Source organism: Phyllostomus hastatus, unplaced genomic scaffold, assembly GCF_019186645.2.
Source record: "Phyllostomus hastatus isolate PE091 unplaced genomic scaffold, TTU_PhHast_1.1 phas_scaffold_501, whole genome shotgun sequence".
Lineage (NCBI taxonomy): Eukaryota > Metazoa > Chordata > Mammalia > Chiroptera > Phyllostomidae > Phyllostomus > Phyllostomus hastatus.
In genome coordinates this window covers 45,159,171-45,185,160 of record NW_025334033.1, presented here as the reverse complement: position 1 = coordinate 45,185,160, position 25,990 = coordinate 45,159,171, and the positions used below count along the sequence as shown (strand labels likewise).

The window sequence follows — 25,990 nt, the reverse complement described above, 5'->3', positions numbered from 1 at the left end:
AAATGTGTCAAAGAAGTAGTTTAATTCTCTGGCACAATAGAAGGTGTGTGTGTGTTCTCAATAAATATTTACTGAGCACTTTCTACATGCCAAGAGGTATTTTCCCACTCAAGATCCACCCAAATTACACAGTAAGAATAGTCATCTACTTCACCAATAAAGAAGGGTTAAGTTGGTCCTATAAATATGAGAAAAACAGAATTTGTAACTGACCTTCTACACACAAGAGTAAATTAATGAAACAGACAATAGTTGCTCTTTTTAAGTAAAAGGAACTACTAAATAACATTAGTACACTTAGTTGTGTTTTATCCTTCACAATGTGCAAGATGACTCTTTGTCCATATGAGATTCCATTTAAAAAAAATTGTAGCCAAAATAGGTTTGAAAGCCATTGATCTAGGTGATCTAGTGCCCTTATTTCCAAGTCAAAAGTGGACAATGCTCCACGGGCAGCACCAGGGACACCTACACAGAAGCAACGGCAGCTGGAGGCCTAGGCTGAGGACATGGCCACTCACACATACAGCAAGGGCTCTTGTACAGGCTTCCCAGGAGCGGCCCATTTTTAAAAGGCACACACTTCCAAAATAAATCTGGTAAGCAAAGAGTTATGTTTCCTTTTTTGGTTTGCTTCCATTTTTAAAAGAAACACAATTTCAACTGGTTTCTGATGTTGACACCAGTGATTTGTAAGAATCTTCAAAATGAGAGCTTCACGAAATTTAAGAATAGTTATCTCTGATTCCTTATTTTTGAAATTACAACCTCAAAAAGCACTTCTATTCTGGGTCATTAGAGAACTCAATCAGGCAGGGGAAAGGATCAAGAAATATTTTCTCCTAAACACCAACCCTCTTCTTGATTCTGAGCCTAGCACAGAAATCTGATAGGAGAAAGAAAAATTGAGAAAAAAAGTATGCAGTTTTTTGTCTTGAAGGTCAGATGGGATATATCACCTAGCATTCAGTTTTCACTGAGTAGTCCATAAGCCCCACTTAGAAGGAGGAAACAAAGGAAAGAATAAATTTTTTAAGCAAAAAAGTAATAATGAAAGGAAGTTTGGCTTTTAGATAGAGAAATTATCCAAAATTTGATAGAAAATTTGGATAGTTTTTCCTGCAAAGCACAAAGTATTTCATGGTCACAAATATATTCTGATTGCTACCCTACAAATGAATCCCAATGGTCACTAAGAGGATCTGTGAGGACATTGGCTCCATTCAACTCATATACACTACACTGCAAAACAAAACCAACATGTCAACTTAGGCTCTACTGAGAAGATTATAGTGTGCAAGGAAATATTTATTTTAACTTACAATAGTAAAATTAGCTGGTGATGTATGCTTGTTAGTGCTAATTGGTAGGAGGGCTAGTTAGTTTAACAAAAATAAACTTTAAATTGCTTTAGGATATGGGATCTTTACATGGGAGTGGGGTGTGGGGATGGGGAGAGGAAGTCTAGACATCTGCCCCACTAGTAGCTTTCCAAACTGAGCAAAGAGTAACAGCGTGAATTATTATAATATCTATATTATTATAGCATTCTTCCACAATGGTTTAGCTTTCTGAACTAGATTTGTAGGATTAAAATGATTCTATATTAGCCACAGATTGATGATCTAAAAGTTTCTCTAATAAGCCTAGGTTTCCACAAGTAAAAGTGAAGTTGTCTCATTTATATTTTCTGGTTTACAAGTCTAGACATGAGGTTGACTATATTAGTTCAGAATCTTTGCGGGTACTCAAAATGTTATTAAGATTTCTAGCTTCCATGCAGCAGCTATAAAAAGACTATATAAAAAGTCAGTGTAAAAACAGCACAGGTTCACTCAGGATTGCATCAAAGACAAGTTTAAATAATAATGGCAATGTCTAGGATGTAGAAACACTTCAAAGGGACACAGAGTACAGATGGATTCCTTATACTAAGCAGAGTAAGCAAGGATCTTCATTGTGTAGCAGTAATCTTTTTTTCCTAGGGCATGACCATCTTGAAATAAAGTTGTTTATATCAATGAAATGATTTTTCCCACTTCAAATGCATCCTTTTTATCTGCCAATTCTTAATATATAATTATCAAGTCTCATTTTGGCTTGAAAATCTTTTTTAAATTAGAAGTAAATGAGGAAAAGATGCTTTCAGATGATTGAACACAACATAATAGAAACAAGATATATATGCAGGTTCTTCCTGATTAAATTTAAAACCTCAAGAGGAAACTTTATTCTTCAAAACAATCAGTAAAAGAATTCCCCAACTACCTAAAGTAAATCAATATTCATTCTTTGGATATAAAGAAAATCTAAAGGAAGTGATCTTTTCTGCCAATATTAATATTACTGCTTCTGTTTCCCCTTGTATTTGCTTTCTGCTTTCCTTGTATTTCTATTTCCTGGGTCTTTCTGAACAGCAAACCACCTAAGATAACAAATAGCTTTCTTAGGAAATTTAGAGAAGATGATAGTAATATTTTTTAGGCTAAACAGCTAGGGACTTTGGTAGGTCAAAGCATGTGCAGTTCAGATATACGAAGCATTTCATCTTTCATAGAAATCTCTCAATTAAGTGAAATCAGGTATAAAACTCTCAGGAAACACTGGCAACAGTAGAGTTCTTAGGCTCAAGATGACAGGGCATGCCCCCTGTATATTTGAAAATAATGTCTTGTGTTGTTTTCAACAGTAGTTTTACATGTTTTTATTTGTTTATTCAAGATAACGAGACTCACAGACTTTCTGATACAACCTAAAACCATGGCTGAAAGGACTGCATTATTTTCTACAGTTGTATAAGAAATATTAAAGAAAAGCACTCTTGAGATTTCTGTACATCTAGATTATAAAACAGGATATTGTTATCACAAAATGTTTGCTCCATAATTTGTATCATTGGTTCATCACTATCACCCAAAGGACAAAATTCAAATCCTTAGAAGAGTATATAAAACCCTTTTTGCTTTCTTTTCAGCCTCATCACTCATTACTCTATCACTTAGAATACTGATTCCATTGTAGATATTGGAATATACCATACTATTTCATATTTTCTTGCCTTAGCACATTATGCTCTTTTTGCCTAGAATAAATTTTCTCTCTCATCTTTTTGTTTTCCTTGGAAGTTATTATTCTTCCTTCATAACTTTCTTTGGTAAGAGAGTACTCAAATAATGATGGTAACATGTCAAAAGGATCTTGGAGTCAACCTCAAGGGACTTGCTTTGGCTAAAACTGGGACAACTTAAGAATCAAAATCAATTAGGAGAATAACAGCTTATATAATCCATTTAAGAAAATAAAAATAAGAATCTGTTAGCATATCATAATATAAATAAACAAATGATTAAATAAAATTATTTCTTACAACAGAATGTCAACTGGTAAGTGAAAAAATGTTAGAATGAGAAATTCACCACTTGGCAACCATCATTGTAACAATTGGTTCAGGCAAAAATCATCAAGGATACTAAAATTAGAAAGTGAAAACCTCAAGAAAAACAATATTTATATCATCTCAATGTATATCCCCACAAGATTCTTAGCTACAAAGAAAAACAGTAATTTTATAGTGGTGAAATCTGGCAGACAATGAAAAATTACAAGGTGAAAGCCTCATGAAAAATAGTATTTATATGGTATCAATGCATATCCCCACAAGATTCTTAACTACAAAGAAAAATAATAATTTTACCGTGGTGAAACCTGGCAGACACCATCTTAACCAAGTGATCCAAGTTAACATGACCAGTATGGCACAAAGTTACTGCATGAGCATTCTGATATGATGCACTGAAGACACATCGTCACAAATGAGGTGTTACTGACAAAACCATCAGGAAACATTGGAAAAGTCTAATTAGATAGTCTACAAAATGACTGACCTATACTATTCAAAATGGCAAGGTCATGCAAGACAAAGAAAGCCTGGGGAATTGTTCCAGATAAAGGAGCCTAAAGGCACATGATAGCTAAAAGTACTGCATGATTCTGGATTGTATCCCAGATCAGAAGAAGAGAACTTGTTTTTTTCCTTTTGCTATAAAGAATATTATTAGAAAAAACTGGCAAAATGTAATTTGAGTAAGATTATGTAATAGTATTGTGGCAAGGTTCATTTCCTGATTTTGATAATTGTACTGTGCTTATGTAAGAATATTTTAAATATTTTTTCTTTCTTTTAAAAAAAGGAAATATACATTTGAATTATTTAGGGGTAAAGAATTATCACATCTGTAATTTATTCACAAGTAGTTCAGTAAACAACTGTATTAATATACAGAGAAATAATAAAGCCAGTGTGGCAAAATGCTAACATTTGGGGGAATTTGGGTGAAACATATACAGGAATTCTTTGTTCTACTCTTGTAACTTTTCTGAAGTTTGAAATGATTTCAAAATAAAAATCTCCATCATTTTTACTAGTCTCTCCTTTATGAAGCAATGCATGGCCATTCCATTTTTGTTCTGTACAAAGACACTATAAAATACTCTTAAAATTCTCATTGCATATTGTATGAACTACTTACTTTACTGTACTTGCATTTATTTATATACATGCCTGTTTTCTTAACTAGATTATCAGCTCTTTTAGAAAGAAAAAAGTGTCTTAAAAGCAAGGCCGAAGAGTGATGTGTACACAGTGGTTACACAGAAAATTTCTGTTGAATGAGTTTTAAAGGCTTAACTTTACCCAGTCTAGAATATGTACACTGACATAGATGGGCTACAAAGACATACATTACATACAATTTCAAACCTTATTCTGGTCAACAATTTCAATATGCTTTTTGCTACAACTGTTCATTAAAAAAATTATTGCAAATGTTTGTTAACAATGAAAACAAAAGTTTTCTTCGTTCCTCCACTTTTTAATTAAAAAGTGGTGAAAAGATCAATGTAGTAGTAGAAAGAAAAAGGAGAATAAGAAAATACGATAATGACCTCTTTTAGCTAAGGTTCAATAATTAGAGAAATGGAAAATTACCTTTGTTTAATGTGTATACTATTAAGTTTAAGACTAAATGATAACACTGTAAACAATAATATAAGCAAATTTTTACAGGTTATTTTTGAGATCAGGAGGTTTAATCCATAAAAAATTATAAGGCCAAAAGGAGAAAAACATAATTTATATCCCACAGTCAGGTGTGAACTATTTTATAGCTGTCTTCCTTTGTCTTTTATTAGGATATTTTCAATTTGTCATATACAAGTAAGCTAAAAATATAATATTAAAGGTAAATAGACAACATTAGTTGAGAGAACAGGGTAAAAAGAGAAGTGAAAATGGTATTAAAATATAATCAATCAATAAATATATTTGCTAAAGTAACATAAAAAAGGATAAAATTATTTTAAAAAGCTATAAATGTAGAGGTCAAGTGCTAATATTCCCAAGAAAGGAAAACAAAGTCTTTTGGGTTGAGGTGGCTTCAGATGGTCAACAGGAGTTCTTCATGACTGTCCTTATGAAGCTCCACTTCACTACAAGGTGTTCTTAAGGACTGAGAGCTCTTGAGGAAGGTCTCAAATTGGGATCCTTGGGTTTTTGCCCTTAATAACATTAGTGCTGTGTATACATTAATAATTGTGGGTTCTGATTATAGACACCAGGGCAAAAGAAAAGCTTCAGACACAATCTTCCCCCGTCCTTTACCCTTCTTTCATCAGCTCTTTCTTGTCTTTGCTTATACTCTTGGTTAATTACCCTTTGCTTTGAGGTCACTCTGGTTTAGGAATAAAAATCTCACAGCTTGTATATTATTTGAGCTGTGGCCCCTTGGCTCATTTCTGTCCTACTTTATTTCTTGTTTGGTGCCCTTTTTGGGTCTTTAAACTATAGCTTGCTTTGTTAGGCTAGTAGAATCCTTTTTCTCTAACCCTAAGTATCCAAAAAGCTGATTAAGAATTCTCTTATACCCAAAGAAAGAGTTTGTCAGGAAACAATTTGAAAGGCATTACTATATAAATGTAAATGTATATATATTATTTTTTCTCAGCTTGAATTTGTAATGTTTTCATTGTAAGTATTACTGGCATTAAAATGCAAAATTAGAATTATGTTTTCTTTAGTAGGTCCTTGTTCTAAACATTCTCTAGATAAAAGTAGAGAAAAAGTAATTTTTCTTTAGAAATCGTAAACTATTATATCTTTAAAAGTGGAATGCTTTCTAAGCATTAACTGTTCTCTATAATGCCTTGGGAAAAAAGACCAAGAGAAGTTCAAAGTCATCTTTGTAGTTGGAGGATTTTATCAGCTCATAAAATCACATTTCTCTTAGTTAATCCTCCCTACATGATGGTGTTTCTCATAGTATTAGGTATGAGTGCACACGTCTTCAACTTCCAGAATGTCCATTCAATGACAGACTACTAAAAAAGTAAATTTCAGTTAATATCTTTTGTAAGATATAAACATTATTAAACATGATTTTTGGGCATGTGGTAGATATTAATTTGTTTAGTTGAGAAAAGGAAATTCTTTGAATAGATGATCAGTCATAGAGAATGTAAAGACTGAGCCTGTGACACTGGTGAAAACAGAAATCTAGTTTTTAAAGTATTTTGCACATGATAGATAAAACCTATGTAGTTTCTTTTCTTTCTTTTGAGAACGTTTATTTATCAAATTACAGAGGTAGTAGAGGAGTCAGCTGGGCTGCATAGGCATAGGAAACAAGTTACAAAAGCAAAAGAAGGGCCCTTGGAGCTTAGGAGAGAGAAAGGCAAAGGTAGCCGCTGGGGGGCGGGGGGAGTACAAAAGGGGAGCAGAACGGTTTGGGTGTGCTACAGAGAGGGAGAGCACCTATGTAGTCTATATTTATTGGTACTTGATACGATCCAGGTCCTTCTATACACCTACAAAGTGGGATTAATTTACTATTAATTCTTCTGATACAAGCACTACATTTTTAAAAAAAAGTATATATCATAGTATGATTATAACTATAGAAATAAAATCCAATCCAATGTATGTACTGGGAAAAAGAATTATATATATTAGTCATGGTTGTCTCAGTAGTATGATTATGATTTTTTATTTCCTAATTTTCTGTATTATTCAGATTCTTGACAATGATCATGCATCATTTAAAAATATTTAATAAATGCTTTTTGATTTGAAATAATTAGTTTCTTAGTCAATCCAAACCAATACCTTCCAAATTCTGTGATTCCAGGAAAACTTCTCAACAGCATCTGATTGTGTTTTTAACCATCAAAAGGGTCCTATTACCCTGAAGTTTAGACTACCTTGAATAATGTGCTAGGCTTTTCATAATCTGTCCTTTCTCTCATACATACCCTTAGTCCAGTTATAGCAAACAATAATTTCTAGTGCACAGAATGTTTTTTTCCATGTATCTGTCTCAACTGTCTTTCCCCTTCCAGTCCAACTAGCAGACACCTGCATATCTCTTAAGACTATGAAAATAAGGTATAGGTCACAACAATAAAATGTACTAAAATTCATATATTGCCCAACTTAGAAACTGGGGGTCATTCTTGACTTTTTAAAAAAATCTGTATTGTATTTTTTTCATTACTATTTAGCTCCCTCATAGCCCTCTCCCCCCAGCAATCATCACACTGTTGTCCATGTCCTTGAGTCCTTTTTCCTTTTTGCTCTACCCTCCACTCTTTAACCCCCACTCCCTGCCCCAGAGCTGTCACCCTGCTCTACTTTCCAGTGCTGTCAACTGTGACGCCTTAAATATTTCAGAAATCCTGCTTTTTTTCTATTTCTATTGCTTCAGCTTTAATTCAAACTCTCATCAGATTCCTGCTTCTGATGTCACTCCTACTCAATCTATCCTCCACACAGTAGTAAATATTATTTCAAAAGTTCATTTTGATCTTGTCATTTCCATGTTTAAATTCCTTTACTGGCTTTTACAATAAAGTCCAAACCCATTAACAAGGCAATTAGGAGGTTCATCTGTAAAAACTGTACAACCAATTGGAGGTTACAATCTGGTCACTTCTCCAGTCTCTTCCTTTTCTTACCCCACCAATCCCTGCAACTACACCTGCTCCTCCATCTGTGTGTCACAATACCTAGAGCATAATAAGCTCTCCATAAATGTTATATACTTACATTACTACTTTTAATGGAGCCATTATTTGAGATAAATAGACTTAAATTCCATTAAACACTGAATTAGTAGCTCCCTTTGCTCCTCCACATCACTTTCTACTGTGTTCTACCTTGCTCTGTACCCACAAGGGGCTAGCATTTATATATTGAACAGTCTCTGTCCCTGTGGCTTCTGCTTGATTTCATCCAATGGGAAGCACTGGCAGGAAAATGGAGAACAAAAGAGCAGAGACAAGCTATTCTTCAGATCTTCTGTTTGCTGGATTAGCTATTCTGTTGTGACTCATTCTTTCATTAAATTCTTTTTCATTATCTTGTTTGAGTGTGTCATGTGACTTCTGCACAACCAGACACAGTATATTTAGGAGAGAATGTAAAGACCAGTATGGTTAGAACACTTAGGTTTTTGGGTGGGGGCAGGGTTAGTGGGAATTGAGGCTAGAAAAGTAACTAAAACCAGACCATGGAGGTCCCTAAATGCTAGGCTTTGGAGTTTGAACTTTATCATATAAGCCAATGGGGAACCATTTACATAAGTTTATCAGGTAAGCCAACATTTTAAAGTTTTTAAGCATGGGAGTGGCACACCTATAGATTTCTGGTAGATAACAAATTCAATCATGGAAAAGTTAAAAAATTAGTTCAAAGCCACATTTCTAAATACAGGGTCCAGCAGAAATAATGCCATTGAGTGTGGCTGGTAGGGTACATGAGTGTCTTGCATGAGACATTCACAGAGATGGACAGCAATTTGAACATTTCACCTAAAATGTCATATGGTGTGCTTAAGTGTGATACTGTTATGTTACAGAAATACATGCTTATAATTTTGTAATAAAAGATTTTTATGTAATAAAAAAGAGGTGTTATTTGTACCAGACCCTGTAGATAGTAGGTGAAGATGAAAGAACCAGATCTCTGAAGTTTTAGTTCAGTGTGCTCCCTCCTATATCACAAAAAGACAACTTTATTTCCTTCAACTTCATTTACTCAAAATGAATTGAATACTCTCTCTGTATAAGGCACTTTATTAAACTTTAGGGAGTGATATTGAAATAAATAAAATGAGATTCCTATTTTCCACAGTTTCATGGAACACACAAATCAGGCTGTGTTTTAAGGAAAAAGAAAGAACCCCCCCCCCTGTTAACTGCTTATGTTTTAATTTAAAAAATACTATGACTGACAGCAAAGAAAAGTGAACAAATAATTCTGATGGGACAAATTGTAACCTTTCACAGATGAGGTGACAATTAAGTTGAGCTTTAAATAATAAAAAGGGAGAAACATTTGAAGCAGAATGAACAAAATAATACAGATTTCAAAGTACATACTTTTAGAGAATGAGGAAGTGTCTAATGAGGTTAGAGGTGAAGAGGATGAAATACGTATAAGGCATAAGGCTGGTCAATTAAGTAAAGAAAAATTTTGAAAAGGCTTAGTAGTATAGAAAGTAGAGAACTATTTAAGATCTTTTACAGAGAAGTGATGTATACTTAAAATTGTAATACTTGGCCAATGGTAGATTGGAAGGAAGAGAGACTGTAGATGTACAGAATAGTTAGTATGCTACCTTTCACCTTGAGGGTGAAAGAAGACAAAGAAGGCCTGAACTAATGCAGTAGGAATTGGAAAAGGGTTATTAGGAAGAGCCATAAAAAAGGGTTCTATGATGGATGGTGCTTTGGGAAAGAGAAAGTAAATATTATGGTGAGATTTCAAGTTTGGTTAATAGGGTAGGTGGGAGTGTCATTAATTAAGGGAAAATTATAGAAACAACTTGGAGGGAAGGGTATAAATATGGTTTGTGATGAGGAAAATGTGAGAAGGCAGCAGGACAGCAAGAGGTGATTCCAGTATGTAACAGCAAGTGAGGTATGCAGCTTGGGAGAGAATGTGGAACTATATTTAAGAGTCATTAGTATACAGCGGGTAAATCTAATAATATACATTTCTTTCTTTTTTTTTACTCTGACCAATTTATAAGTGTACAGTACAGTTTTGTTAGCTATATGCACTGTTGTACAGTAGATTTCTAGAGCTTTTTAATCTTGTATAGCTTTTCTCCTCCCTTCAGCCCCTGGCCACCACCATTTTATATTCTATTTCTGAGTTTGATTTCTTTAGATATTTCAGATAATATCTCATGCAGTATTTGCCTTCTTATAATTGGCTTATTTAATTTAGCATAATGTCTTAAGGTTCATTAGTGTTGTAGTATATGACATAAGTCCCTTTTTTAAGGCGGAATAACACTTTATAGCATGTATGCATTCATTTGTTGATAGACATTTAAGTTGCTTCCACATCTTGGGTATTGTGAATAATGAATGGTACAATGAATATGAGTGTGCAAATAACTCCTTGAGACCTTGTTTTCAATTCTTTTGGAAAAATACTCAGAAGTGGGATTGCTGGATCATATGTCAGTTTCATTGTTAAGACTTTGAGGAACCACTTTAAGCTGTAAGGAAGCTTCCCATAGTAGTTGCACCATTTTACACTCCCACCAACAGTACATAGGGTTCCAATTTCTCCACACCTCACTAACACTTGTTATCTGTGTTTTTGTGATAGAGGCCGTCCTAATGGGTATGGTTTGGATTTGCATTTCCCTTATGTTTAGTGATGTTAAGTATGTTTTCATATGCTTGTTGGCGTTTGTCTTCTTTGGAGACATGTTGCTTAAGTCTTTTGTCCACTTTTAAATTGTTTTTTGTTTGTTCTTAATACATGTTTTCTCTAAACTTTCATAAGAGTATGAGAAAAACTGGCTTTAATTATTTTTAAAAAGTTTGGCAGAATTTAACAGTGAAGTGGTCTGGTCCTGGGCTCTTTGTTAGGAGGCTTTTGATACTGATTCAATCTCCTTACTACTTATAGATGTTTTTATTTCCTCATGATTCATCTTGGTAGGCTGCATGATTCTAGGAATTTATCCATTTCTCCTAGGTTGTCCAATTTGATGTAATTGTTCACAGTAGTCTCATAATTCTTTTTACTTATGCAGCATTAGTTGTAATATTTCTTCCTTCATTTTTACTTTTAGTTAGTTGAGTCTCCTCTCTTTTATAGTCAGTCTTGCTAAGCATTTGTGAAATTAGTTGATGTTTTAAAAAATGTGTCTTTGTTTTGTTGATTTCTTCTAATTTTTTTGTCACTATTTCATTTACTTTGGCTCTAATCTTTATTATTTTCTTCCTTCTGCTAACTTTGGTTTTAAGTATTTTTTCCCCCCTTTCCCCAGGTCTTTGAGATGTATAGTTAGGTTGTTTTCATTTGTTAGTCTCAAGGTATTTTCTAATTTCCTTGTGATTTCTTCCTTGACATATTGGTTGTTCAAGAGTCTGTTGTTGAATTTCCACATACTTGTGAATTTTCCAGTTTTCCTATTGTTTTTGAGTGCTACTTTGATTCCAATGTAGTTGGAAAAAATACTTGGTAGATTTTTTTTGGATGGGGAAGTTTCATCCAATTTTATTTAAAGTTAGTACTGATAGTAAATGACTTCATATCATCATTTTGCTAATTGTTTTCTGGTAGCTATTTTGTCTCTCCTTTCTGCTCTTGTTGTCTTCCTTTGTGTGTTTTTTAATTTTTAATATAGACCTTCTTTGATTCCTTTTTCATTTTGTTTTTGTGTATGTTTTGTAGGGTATTTTTGTGTTTCTATGGAGCTCACAGAAACCATCTTCTAATGACAACAATCTATTTTATGCTGATAATAATTTCAATCATATACGAAAACTCTCCTCTTTTATATCTTTCCACTTCTACTTTATTTATTGATGTGACAATTATATCTTTATATATTGTGTATTTACACAATAGTCTTTATTGTGTAAAAAAGATGATTTAGACTAAATACTAAATAAAGAATATGTATTTAACATAGTCTTATAGTTTTTTAATGCTTTTATGTTTTAAACTGCCTGAATTAAAAGTGCTTTACACGCCACCATTACAATATTATAGAATTCTGAATTTATTTGCCTTTACTGGTGAATTACATATTCTAATATGATTTTGTGTTGCTGTTTACTGTCCTTTTGTTTCAACTTGCAATACTGCCTTTATTATTTTTTTGTAAGGCATGTGTAGTGGTGATGAACTCCTCAGCTTTTGTTTATCTCCAAAAGTACTTATTTATCCTTAATTTTTGAATAACAGCTATATTAGTATTCTTAGTTGGCTTTTTTTCTGTAAGCACTTTGAATATATCATCTCACTCCCCTCTGACTTGTAAAGTTTCTGCTGAGAAAGACATGATAACCTTATGGGAGTTCCATTATACATGATGAGTTGCTTTTCTCTTGCTGCTTTCAAAGTTTTCTCCTTGCCTTTGACTTTTGACAGTTTGATTCTTCTGTGTCTTAGTGTGGGCCTCTTTGGATTCATCCTACTTAAAATGCTTTGAGGTTCTTGAATTTGATGTCCACTTCTTTCCTTAGAATTGGGAAGATTTCAGCCATTATTTCTTCAAATAAGCTATCCCTTTTTCTCACTCCTCTCCCTCTGAAACTCCCATGATGCATATATTGATTGGTCTGCTTGATGTTGTCTGATAAGTCCTTTAAACTTTCTTTGTCTTCATTTTTCCTATTTGCTCCTCTGATTTGATTATTTCATATGATCCTTTTTTTTTTTCAAGTTCTTTCTTCTGCTTTATGAAGTCCATTCAAATGTCTGGTAAATTTTTTTCTATTCGGTTATTATAGTATTCAGTTCTTGAATTTCTGTATAGTTCTCTTTTTTATAGTTTCCATCTCTTTGCCGATATTCTCATTTTATTCATGCATATTTTCCTGATTTTCCACAGTTGTCTGTGTTCTCCTGTAGATCATTTAGCTTCAAGGCAATTACTTTGGATTCTTTGTGAGGAACTTTGTAGATCTCTTCTTTTTTGGGGGTTTGTTTCTGGAAATTCATTTTATGCATTTGACTGGCCTATGTTTTGCTGTTTATTCATGTGCCTCATAATTTTTTTTCCCTGAGTTTATGCAATTGGGAAAATAACTACATCTAGTTAACTAGTCTTTGTAACTGGTTTCATATAGGGGAAGACTTTTACCAATCAGCCCACTGGAGGTTCTGGGGACCTGTGAAAGCTTTTTGGTATAATTTCTCTTGGCTGTGTGTGTATAATTTCCAAAGCAGAGGTTTGCCAGTGTTTTTTTTTTGTTTTGTTTTTTTGTTTTTGTTTTTTTTTAAGTCTGCAGTCTCTTACTCCTTCTGGGTCTGGGTCTGTCTACAGTAGCGCAGGTGCTATGGTGCTGCAACCAGAACCACTTGGCTCTCCTTTATTCTCAGGGGCCTTCAGGTACCCAAAGTAGGCTGACTCACATGCCCAAAGTCAGCGGAGATAGAAACCAGTCCTTTGTGCAGCCCCCCAAAAACTGAACTATGGGACATATACTTCGCTCTTCTCCTTTCTTCCCAAGGGAGAAGCTGGAGTTGGGTGCCTTCGCCACAGTTCCTTGAGCTACACTGGTCTCTATACCATTTCAGGCTCTCAAGCAGCCCCTACTCTCCCTTGCTCTCTGTGGCCCCCAGGCACCAAACTATGCCAGTTCCATCAGTGCTCCAAGTCAGGCGAGACAGAAACCAGTTCCTCAGGCAGCCTTCTGAAAAGCTAACATATCGTATGCATATTTCACTCTTCTCTCTTACTCTCCCTTCTGCGAGAGCCTGCAAGTGAGGTGTGCTTTGCTCATCACAGCAACCTGTGCTGGCTTGGGGGAGGAGAAGTGAAAAAAACTTCTTCCTATTTTAATACAGCTGTTCTTGGCTTTGCATTCATTTGGGGTGTTGAGACCTGTTAAATGGTTTTTGGACTTTTCATAAAAGTATTTTGGTCCATATGTTGTTGTTAAGTTGGTGTCTCTATGGGAAACAGAAGGGTGGAATTTCCTACTCCATGATCTATTAACTTAATGTGTTTAGCTATAGCAGATATAATATTGACAATTAAGAGGCAGAAAAAGTTGACTAAAAGTGATAAATGAGTCACATTTTTTCATATAAAATAAAATGTGATAATCTAAGAAAATAAGACAAGAGCTAAAATTTAAATTAGTTAAACTAATTAGTTAAAATAGTTAATTAAACTACCTTATGGAATTATTAAGTTTCACAAATAAAAAATGTTTGAGAACTTGGTAATTAAATTATATGAGGATATATGAAAGAGTTGATTTATTTAGGATATTAGATGAGAAAGTTGAGAAGGGTGGTGCTTATAAATAATACCTCACTAAATTCTTATGGAAGTGAATTGCTAATTGTCTTTAGTTATGTAAGAAAAGATTGAATAAGTGGTCATTAGTGCTGTTGTCTGATCCAGTAAGTGCCAATCAATATGGTAAGGGATTAGACTGTAGCAGAATAGAATTAGGAAAATTTTTCTAAAAACAAGAACTACAAAAATTTAGCATACTTCTTCAAGGACTATTCATATCCTTTTTCCTGGGAATCATAAAGGAAAAAAAAACTTCATGTTTTCAGTAGCAAGGTAAAAGAAAATTAACTAGGAGCCTTATCAATCTAGAGTAGATTCAAGGTAACTTGTTTAAGATCAGAACCAAAAAGCATGATAAAATACTCCAGGCAAGAGGTGGTTAGTTATTGGTCCAGAATCTGGGTGGCAGTAGTGAGAATGAATGAAGAGATAAGGCCTGAATGAAAACATGAAATACTCTGAAGAGAAGGAGCTGTTAAGAAAAATAGTATCAGTGACAAAGAGATTAGTGTTTTTGCTAATGTTTACTATTTTCCTTCTCTGTTCCAACTCTGATTTCTTACTTGGATGTTCTGCAGTTCCTCGCTTGTTCTGCTTGCTCAAATTTTCTTTTCATTTATTTACTTACTCACCCATTGAACTAATTTAGTGAGAGACAGTCATTGTGCTAGATCTGGGGAATTGTGCCAGTTAGAGATAAATGAAGTACCTGCAAGGAGCTTAGGGTGGAGTGGAGAAGACAGACAACCACTGTACTATAAAAAGGCTTGCAATAAGGTTTGGAAACTACAGGGTACTAGAGAAGAATATAGGAAGGACACTTGGCTCAGATTTGAGCAGTGATGAAAGTCTTTTGGAAGAAATGCAGGATAAGTAAGAGTTATCCAGAGGAAGAGACAGGAGAACAACATTTTAGGAAAGAGGTAACTATTTGTAAATTTAAAGTTTCATCTGGCTGGAGCACTGAATTCCTGGTGGGAGTGGTAGAGGGTGAAACTAGAGGTAAGCAGGAGCTAGATTGTAAGCAGCTTTAAGGAGTTAGGACACAAAGAACAATGAGAAGGTATTAAAGGGTGAATGGAAGTCATTAAAGGAGTATGAAAGGTTTAGATTTGTATTTTAGAAAGATAAAAGTGGTTGAAGGAAGAGGGATAAAAAAACACTCTAAAGATTTTTTGGTTTGGACAATTAGGTGTACAGTGATGTCACTCCTTGAGATATGTGAAGAATATGAGATTATAAATTTGGTTTGGTCATGTTGAGTATGAGAAAATTGTGAAGTATCCAAGAAGGGATCTACAATAGATGATTGGAAATATAACTCTGAAATTTAGGGAACAGAAGGATTTACTTAAGTTTTGTGAGTGGATGACCTTATTCATGCAGAATGTGGAATTTGTAAGCAAGGTCTAGAACTCTGAATAACACTGATATTTAATGAATGGGCCCAAAGTAGAAGTCAACAAAGAAGACAGAGAAAAGGAAAACAGGAAATTTAAAAGAGAACAAAAGCGAGGATGGTAGGAAATTGTTTCAAGAAGGAGGGAATGATTAAAAGTAGTATCCAATCTTGACCTGTCTTCCTTTAGGCTTTCCCTTTTGTATACACCCATTTTCTTAAAACTAGGCCCTCAAAGGCAGCAGCCAGATTATCTGATAATTTATCTAAGATTAGTGAATTCTGCAGGCTTAATTTGTTACCATAACCAGTTAACAGATTTTCAGGGAAGTGGTAGGTTTTTTTTAAGGTGATGCCTTCACACTAAAGAACAGTTGTTATAACAATAACAGTAATACTAGTAGTAATAACAGTAACAACAGCTAACACTTACTGATTATTGTGTACCAAGCATTTAGCTGTTTAATACAACAGCCTACAAGGCACATATTTTTATTAGCATAAAGGGAACTGAGGTGAGGAAAGTGGGACACAGAGATAATGAATGAGCACTTGCTCAAGTTCCTACAGCTAGTAAGTAGAGAAATCAAGATTTGAACAGAGGTAGTTTAACCCTAGAGCACGTTTTCTTTTATAAGGTGAGACAATGAGGATAGGTATTTGATACTTGCAGATTTTCATTGTACCTCAATTTACATTAAAAATGCAATGACCTGTTCTGCTTATGTGTAAGCCTAAATTTGAGTAGATCAATTTAAAGGGTATAGGCTTGTTAAAACACAAATATTGCTTATTGAAAATTCTTTTATTGTGCCCCTAAATTGGAATTAACATTTGGGATCTATAAAATTTTCAATATTAAGGGTGTTTAATGGACTGGATCTATCATTACAGGTAATATTTATCAAAGCTGATGGTTGTGGGGTGATGGACAGGTTTCTTAAATATACTTAAGATCACTATTATTAAAATAATGACAGCAAAAGTACAATATAGTGATCCCTCACCTATCGTGGGAGTAATGTTCCAGAGACCACCATGATAGGTGAAAAGCCGTGAAGTAGTGGCATTGTATTTATTTTATATTTATATATATTTTAAGGCTTTATAAACTTTTCCCACACTCCTATAAACCTTTCCCACTCTCTTATTAACCTTTCCCACACTCTTATAAACACTTCATATGCTCTTAAACAGTTTCTACACTCTTAAACCTACGTAATTTTAAAAGCATATAAAATTCTATATGGGTACTCACCAGTGAAGTATACAAAAATCCTACAATACCCGAAAACTCTGTGATACAGAATCAGATACATTTAAAAAAAACCCCCCGCAATACAGTGAAGCTGCAATAAGTGAACTGCAATATCGCGAGGGACGACTGTATCTGACATTTATGTATGGGTATTAAAAGTATGTGAACAGGCCTGGCTGGTGGCTCACTTGGTTGGAGCGTCATCCTGTACACCAAAGGGAGGTGAGTTTGAATCTCTATCAGGTCATAGCTGGGATGTGGGTTTGATTCCCTGATCAATATTTCTCTCATATCAACATTTCTCTCTCTCTCTCCCTTCCTTTCTCTCTAAAATCAATGAATATATCCTTGAGTGAGGATGAAAAAAAAGTATGTGAACAAGAAGAAGATACTTTACAACAAGATAAAGTAAGATTATAAATAAAAATCATTTATTATTTAATAGTTTTAAAGTTTAATATCATTTCTGAAAACTTTGGAATATTGAAGTATTAAGGCCAGTGGGAGGAACCTTAAAAACTACAAAGTTCAGTTGGTTAGCATAAGGCTAGAAAACTTTTACACATAAAATAGAAAAAGCAAAGCCTCACAGAAAGTTAGGAGCTACAGATACACTAACATACCTAAAAATTTTCATTTAACATTTCTGGTAAGAATTTTGATGAATGATGTTTATCTTTTCTACATCCACTGAACCCTATTATATAATAAATGTCTCCAATAAAATGAAAATGTCTTCAAGTAAACATGTCTTTAAGATAAAATTTTTTAAAAATTAAAAGCCCATTAGAAACGATGAATGTGCTAGTTTTTAAGAACTGACAAAACAACTTGGGAGAAAATAGTGTTCAAAAAGGAGAGCAATGCTGCGTTAGTTTCAAAAGAGAGCCACGGGAAATCCCTTACTTCATTAGTAACTCAACTGAATCATTATTTTATTTTCTTGCTGCTGAGATAGTAAAATCTCTTAATTCATTCAAAGGAGAAAGTCAGTTATGTCTTTATATTAGCCAAAACCCAAAGTCTCTATTTTACTTATGTTATAGTTTATTCAAATAAGAATCTCTGGAAATTAGCATAGAATTCTACACCATAGTTAAATAAAGCAGGATGCTTGTTCACAAAGTTAGGGTGCAGATAAATTATGTTGCACCCTAGGGATATTTCTGCCTGGATAACTACTATTAGCTATTACATTAGAACAATCTAACAATAGCCAGAAGGGAGGGGGGAGGGGACAGTGGGAAGAAGGGTTTTCAGGAACTACTACAAAGGACACATGGACAAAACCAAGGGGGAGGGTGGAAACAAGGGAGGGAGGGAGGTTTGGAGTGGGTGTGGGGAAGGGGTGGGGAGAAAATACTGACAACTGTAATTGAACAACAATAAAATAATTTAAATTAAAAAAGAAAAAGCATTGAAACATGACTTTATTATTCCACTGTGTTCATCAATATAACTTTAATAATCCAGAAATTCTTGCTTAGGAAGATAAAACTTACAAGTTACTTTATTGTTCATTCTAGGAACTTCCTGAAAGGCTCTTAAATAGCCAGCATCGAAGCCGTTTTACACACCAAGACCCTTTAGAACCTCATTCCCAAATCCTTGCATTGGAGGTGGCTTTGGGTACTGCTGTAGTGCACAACTCCTTCCCAAGATCTGAGCACACTGTGGGCACAGGGGCCCTGGTCTCCACTGCTCGCTACGGGGTGACCTGTTGGAGGATTAATGATTGGCCTGTCCTACCTGGCCCTGGGCCCTGGGCCCTGGCTGAAGAACTGGGCAACTGGGGGGAGGGGCCTAGAGTTTGGCACAACATATCATACTAGTCCTAAGTTTGACATTGATATGATGGTTTCACTTCCGAGGCAAGAAAATACAAAAGACAGTGTATGATAAAAGCTCCTCCAGAAATGAAATATCAATATTACTTTGTGACTGGGAGTGGAATCTCCACATGCAGTGGGCTACTTCACTGTGAAAATGTACCAATATCACAGAAGGTAAAAGTGAGTTGTAAAAGTGAGCCTGTCATTAAGATCCAAAGGAAGATAGATTAGAAGACAATATTAAGATAGCAATACTACCCAAAGCAATCTATGGATTCATTGCAATGCCTATTAAAATCCCCAAAGCTTTTTTTTTTCCTTCCAGAAATGGAAAAGCCAATCCTCAGACTTCTATGGAATGGCAAAGGGCCCTGAGGAGGAAAAATAATACAGAAAAAGAACAAAGTTGAAAGACTTTCACTTCCTAATTTCAAAACTTACTATACATTTACAGAAATTAAAACATTGTAAGACTGACATAAGGGTAGATACAGATCAATGGAATAGAATTGACAGCCCAGAAATAAACCAGTACATCTCTAGTAAACTTACTTTTGACAAGGATGCTAAGGCCATTCAATAAGAGAAAGAACAGTCTCTTCAACAAATGGCACTGAGACAACTGGATAGCCACAAGTAAAAGAATTAAGTTGGATCCCTTCCTCATACTACATCAACCTTAAACTTCACACTGCAACACAATCTCTTTCTTGGAGTAAAAAACTACTCATTGGTAGGTATCTCTAATAATCCTCTGATACCTGTTCCACATCCTTTATAACCGCCACCCTGAATGTTTAACATAGAAACAGTCTTTACTCCTTTGTAGTATCATTCCTGCTAACTTGATAGGCAGGGCATACTGAATAAATGGAATTGCTTAGATTAAGTATTTTGATGGTTTCCTTCCTAGAAAACCCTGAATACTCTCCTATTTGTGATGATTACATCTGATTTGGATATTGAAGTTCTCAGGGAGATCAACCCCAAACTGAAGATTTCAAAAAGCTGCTAGACCTTTTGCATTTTATGGGCACAATTTAACAACTGTAGGAGAATTGCTAGTGTTGAACTCATTAAGATTCAAATCAAGCCATCTAAACCCCTACCCCTAAATGCAAGATATTCTTCTATTGTTTTCATTTTACAGATGAGAAAACTAAGGCAGTGGAAAACATACTGCAAGGAGCTTCTTCCAGAACACATTTTAGCCCATCAGTTTCTTTTTTAAGAAAAAAACAGATTGTTAGATAATTTTTAAAAAGTAAGAAAAGTGGGCATTGATATAAAACTCAAAGTCCTAATAACTCAAGGGAAATTCTGGATTTCTTTCTTCTTTTCTCAATCCTCTTTACTTCAAGCTTTACAAGGGGCCCTGAAAGTAGGGAAGGTGCTACATGCTAAGATTCAGAGAATAGCGGGTGAGTTACATAATGCCACCAAGGCTAAATAACTCTTCACTTGAAAGTTTCATGAAATTACAATGACTGTGGCTCAGCTGCTTTAGTTATAATATTGGCCTCTCATAGAAGAGTACATGCTGAGTTTGGGTAAAAATGTTCTTATTTGCCTGTAAACTTCTCTGGGATCACTGATATTACTAAAAAATCCACAAAGCAAATAAGGAAGTCAGGAAATTGGGTAATTTGACTAATAACCCTAAATCTTGTTCTGAAGGCTCCTTCAACTGAGAAAGGGATTTATTCTCTTAGCTTCATTTTGTTGTTTTATTCCCTCCAATTTTATTGAAACATATTGACATACATTGTTGTGCAAATTTAAGGTGTGTAGCATTATAACTTGACTTTCATATATTGAAATGATTACCACAGTAAGTTTAGTTAATATTATTATTTTATATTGACACAAATATTTTTTCCTTGTGATAAGAACTCTTAGGATCTACTTACTCTCTTAACAACCTTCAAGTATACCACACAGCAGCGTTAACTATAGTCATCATGTTGTATATTACACCCCCAGTACTTACTTATTTTTGGAAGCTTGTGTCTTTTGACTACCTTCATCTGATTCCTTCACCCAATACTTCTGGACCTTTGGTAACTGCAAATGATCTACTTTTCTATGATTTTTTAATTCCACACAGAAGTCAGATCATACAGGATTTATCTTGCTCTGACTTATTTCACCTATGGTAATGCCCTCAAAGTCTATGTTGTTGCAAAAGGCAGGATTTCCTTCTTCTTCTTCTTTTTTTAAATCACAACTTCTTCACCCATTCGTTGATGGACATTTAGGTTCCTTCCCTGTCTTGGCTACAGTGAACAAGGCTGCTATAGTCATGGGGGTGCAGGCATCTTTTCGAGACAGTGATTTTGTTTCCTTTGTACCCAGAGTAAAATTGTTAGCACTCGGTATTTCTAATTTGAACTTTTTTGAAGAACCTCCATACTGTTTTCCATAGTGGCTGTACCAATTTACAATACCACCAACAGTGCACAAAGGTTCACTTTTCACTAATCCTTGCCAGCTTTTTTTCTTTTGTCTTTTTGATGACAGCCATTCTAATAGGCATAAGGTGATGATATCTCATTGTAGTTTTGATTTGCATTTCCCTTATGATTAGTGATGTTGAGCATCTTTTCATGTACTTGTTAGCCACTTATATATCTTTTTCTGAAAAATGTCTATTCAGGTCTTTGCCCATTTTTAATTGGATTATTATTATTATTTTTGCTATTGAGTTGCATATATTTTGGATATTAACTCCTTATTAGTTACATGCTTGCAAATATTTTTCCCATTCCCAATGCTATATTTTCACTTCACTGATAGTTTCTTTTGCTGTGCAGAAGCTTTTTAGTTTGATGTAGTTCCACTTGCTGAATTTTGATTTTGTTGCTTACCCCTTAGGTGTCATATCCAAAAAAATCGCCAAACTCATGCAAAGGAGCTTGTTTCCTCTGTTTTTTTTCTAGGAGTTTTAGGGTTCCTGGTCTTACAGGTAGGTCTTTAATTTATTTTGAGTTATTTTTTGTGAGTGGTGTGAATTGGGTATCTAGTTCCATTCTTTATATGTGAATATCCAATTTTCCCAACATTATTTATGTTAGAGACTATCTATTTTCTATTAAGTATTCTTGGTTCTTCTGTCAAATATTAATTAATCACAGATGCTCTTGATTCTGTTCAATTGGTCTATATATCTGTTTTTATGCAAGTACCATACTGTTTTGAAGGAACAATAGTAGAAGGAACAATAGGGACATACAAGAAGGATCCACCCTGTTTCCTCCGGGAAACTCGGAGAAGGCATCACAGAGGAAATCACATGAACTCAGTTTCAACAGATGAGAATTTTCTAGGAAAACAAGGAGAATGGATATTTTATGTAGCAGGGGGAAGGGTCCAAAGGAACAGGCAGGACATAGTACTGAGAGAACGGTGAACTGCTAATAGGGTCTATATAACTGTAATATAGTAATACATGGCAGAGGAAGAAATAAAGTGAGATAAAAGTAGACTAAGCAATGAGATATTGAGGTTAGGAAGTTCAGAGTTAGAACAGCTTATGGAAGTGAAGGAATTCTAGGTGTGGCTATGGGTATGAGTATAAGTAATAAAGTGGGGTTGAGAGGAAAGAATTTTATAGAAGTCACAGAACTATGAGGCTCTGATGTTAGATGAGCTCTCTACATGGATCTAAATGGCTATATGGGCCACCTACATGACAACTTCATCCTAAAAAACCATGATAAGAAAAACCTAGACCTTCGTGATGTCCTGCCAAAATGATTAATAGCCAACAATCCAGTAAGAGCATTAACCGAAAAGAAAGACAGTCTTAACAACACAAAGATCTATTAGAGGTGAAAAAGGTTCAAGAAGTCTGTTCTCTGTAAGAAATCATTTTTATTCCTGATCACCATAATCACTATCAGTTCCATTATCATTTGAAGATCAACCATAAATGGAAATTGTACAGTAACCATCATAAAACATCATTTTAAAGTTCATTTATCCCTATCATTTATTTTAGTGAATATTCAATCATCATTCCCTTGACTCTTAGGTTTCTGAACCTTAGTATGGGACTATAAGACTTCACATCTCTTACAATTGAAGAGTCTTCTTCAGATTCTCACATCTTCCAAATGTGAAAACTCACAAAAGTATAGAAGTTAAACAGAGGTATTCATGTTTATTTTTACATAACTATGATATAAAGGTCCTGAGCAAACAATTGCAATGTGTTTGTCTCTCAATCCAAGGGTTTCAAGGTAAGGTAACAGATTCACAACACAGAAGTAGGAAAAATTTACATTAAAGAAAATAAAATAAAAATTAATTTTTACCTATTTCAAGTACTCCAGTTACATTTTGATTGTTAAATAATAAACACATTCTACTGGAAATATAAATCATCTCATTTACTAAAACTTCCAGTGGTATAAGTATCACACTGTACTTTTTCTCTTACAAAGGTTAGAAAGAAGAAAGGATGACACCATTAATATTAAGTGAAAGAGAACACTATTAAAATAATTAACACTTATGTAGCACTTTTCTCTTAGGATCCCAAATCTTTTAAGGGTCAACATTCAATGTCACATAATTTCAAGGATACAGGTAAGGAAAAGCTATTTATAGTTCCTTTTATAAAATAAGAAAAATGAATAATATAAAAAGTTAAAGGACTTCCAAGTCAGTGTTTCTAGTAATCAAACAAACAAAGGTTTCTTCATCCATAGTTCAGGGCACTATTTCTAAAACATGTGCCTGTGAGGTAAAGAACTTTCAGGAATTCAAATTCACAAAACGATTATGATGTATCCTCTCAGGAGTCACTTTTTGTTTTTTAGTTAGAGCCCTTTAGTGAATGTATATTATTATTATTTTTAGTTAGTCTGTTTTTAAATAGCTTTTTGGCAGTGGGCAATGAAAGAGGGCTCTCATCTTGGAATCACAGAGGAGCTCAGTACTACTCTAGCTAGGAGTGCTATCAGCGTTTTGTTGCCAGCTTGCAAAAACAATTAGGATGAGGGAAACATCCATTAATATATTGATACTAATACTTTAAGAAGGAAAAACTTTAATATTCATATTCTTGATATAAATGTTACCTATTACCTTCTTCATTCTTCTACCAAAATGTGATTTTTAGTGCTCATTCGTAATGAACCACAAGCACTAATTCTGTAGTCCATCTAAAATAAGGACATACTTACTGGCTCTGAGAATGTTCTCCTTGCTGCTGCACCTGGACTGCACCTGCAGAGAAAGCATAAACTCAGTAATTTAGGGCTTAGAACACAGATAGCCAGAGATGCACACAGTCCTACTGGGCAAGCTCCTGAGGTCTAGGAGCCAAGGTTTTACACCACAGATACCATGGCTTGTTAGTAAAAATTTATTACATTTGTTCCATATATTTTATATTATCCTTTCTTCACTTTAAACAACTAATTTACAGAAAAAAATTGAGTCTATAATAATATAAATGTGACAGAGGTAAAACCAAAGGTAATTTTTTATTGATGTGCATTAGAAATTAGTGTATGGAAAAAAATTCAAGTTATCACATATTCAGTTGTGAAAACAGATAGTTAATCTTAAGGCATTATGAATATCTCTTGACTAGAATAATGCAATTCAAGTAATAAAAGTTGTAATCAAATACTCTATTGTCTTGTTTGGTTATATATGTTGATAAAACAAAAAAGGAAAAATCTTCAGATACAATATTTATGTGTGATTTTAATGACATTTGTTATTTATTAATATTGGTTATGAAAGATGCTTCTGTTGGAAATCAATGGGCTTGAATACATTTACCAGTTCTTATGTGTATATATAGTTTATCAATCAGAAATCCTTAGGCTTAGATTCAAATATTTTAGTTCAAAGCGGGACATTCTTTTTAAATGCTGCAAAACTGTTGAATTCAAGCGCCACATTGAATGGCACTACCCCTTACTAATTTTAGAGGAAATTGTATTTAAACTCCACACCTCTTCTTCCCATTCCACAGCAGCTTGCCCCAAATGGATATATACACAACAAATTAACTTCTATTGCTTAACACAATCTACTATTGTAATGAAACAACTTATGAAAGGAATGTTGCAACTTAGGGTGGGTTATGGTTGTCCGTCCCTGAAAAAAGCAATTGTTAATGCTTAAAAAAAAACAATAAAAAAATCACAAACATACACACAAGAAAAAAACACACACACACCAAAAAAAAGAAAAAAAAAGAAAAAAGAAAAAAAGAGGAAAAATAATTCCAGATGTTAAAGTTATTCTCTTTTGGACCAGATTGTTAAATTAATTTTAAATATAATAGAATAAAGAAGCTAATCTAAAACAGTATTTTTATATTCTTTTACTCAGAAATTTTATTGAGGAACAATTCTGGACCAAATGAGAAAGAAATTAATGACTACTTAAAACAATACAGGGAGGAAAACACAAGAGCGAGAAAAAAAAGAGAAGAGAGGGCCTCGAGGGGGTAACTCTAGAAATAGAAAACAAAGTATGGGTTTATCGAAGGGACAATATGTAAATGCAGAATGTTCTGCTATTTCTTATTGAAAATTCATACCAAGAAGGTAAGAATGACTAATGAACTTGCTGCAAGATAAACAAGCAAGTTGGCACACCATGAAATGAAAATAAGTGTAACTATATCACTACAACCTTAAAGGAGAAAATAAACAAACACTAATAGAAAAATTAATAGACAAGCTTAATACAGAGATAAACTACGATTTTAAAAGTGATTCAAAGAACACAAGAGAAAGCTAAAAAGTGAGAGAAAAATCTGGGAGAGAGAAGAAGAAAGGGGAAAATGTTTAAAGACAAAAACAGAGGTCAAAGAAGTCAAATGGAAGTCAAGAAAGTCTTCAACAAGATGTAGAAACAGAAGGAGCCCAAACCCATAACGCAAAGCAATGTTTGCGAATGGAAAGCAGCTCCTTTGATCAGTAATAGTTACTCTTAAGTCGTAGCCTCTATTCCTCCAGAGTTCATCTTTAAGCCCTTCCAATCTAGAGTGGAGCTAGTGTATGGATAGAAACAAGAGATTTATAATGAACAGAACAGTTCAGATGAGTAGTTTAATTTTTCTCATCAAATGTTTCAACAGATTGGTATAATGTCTAAATGGAAATGGTGGTGAAGAACTAGCTGGCTTTACCAAAAT

General features: G+C 34.2%; 1 protein-coding gene across 4 annotated transcripts in view; it reads right to left on the bottom strand.

Moving 5' to 3' along the window:
• GPHN (gephyrin) overlaps positions 1 to 25,990 on the bottom strand; it is a 440,641-nt gene that overhangs the window by 102,794 nt on the left and 311,857 nt on the right. For all 4 annotated transcript variants that reach the window (XM_045822936.1, XM_045822937.1, XM_045822938.1 and 1 more), the window contains one exon: positions 24,015 to 24,057. In XM_045822936.1, coding sequence (XP_045678892.1) covers positions 24,015 to 24,057 — 43 coding nt within the window. The remainder of the gene's footprint in view (positions 1 to 24,014; positions 24,058 to 25,990) is intronic.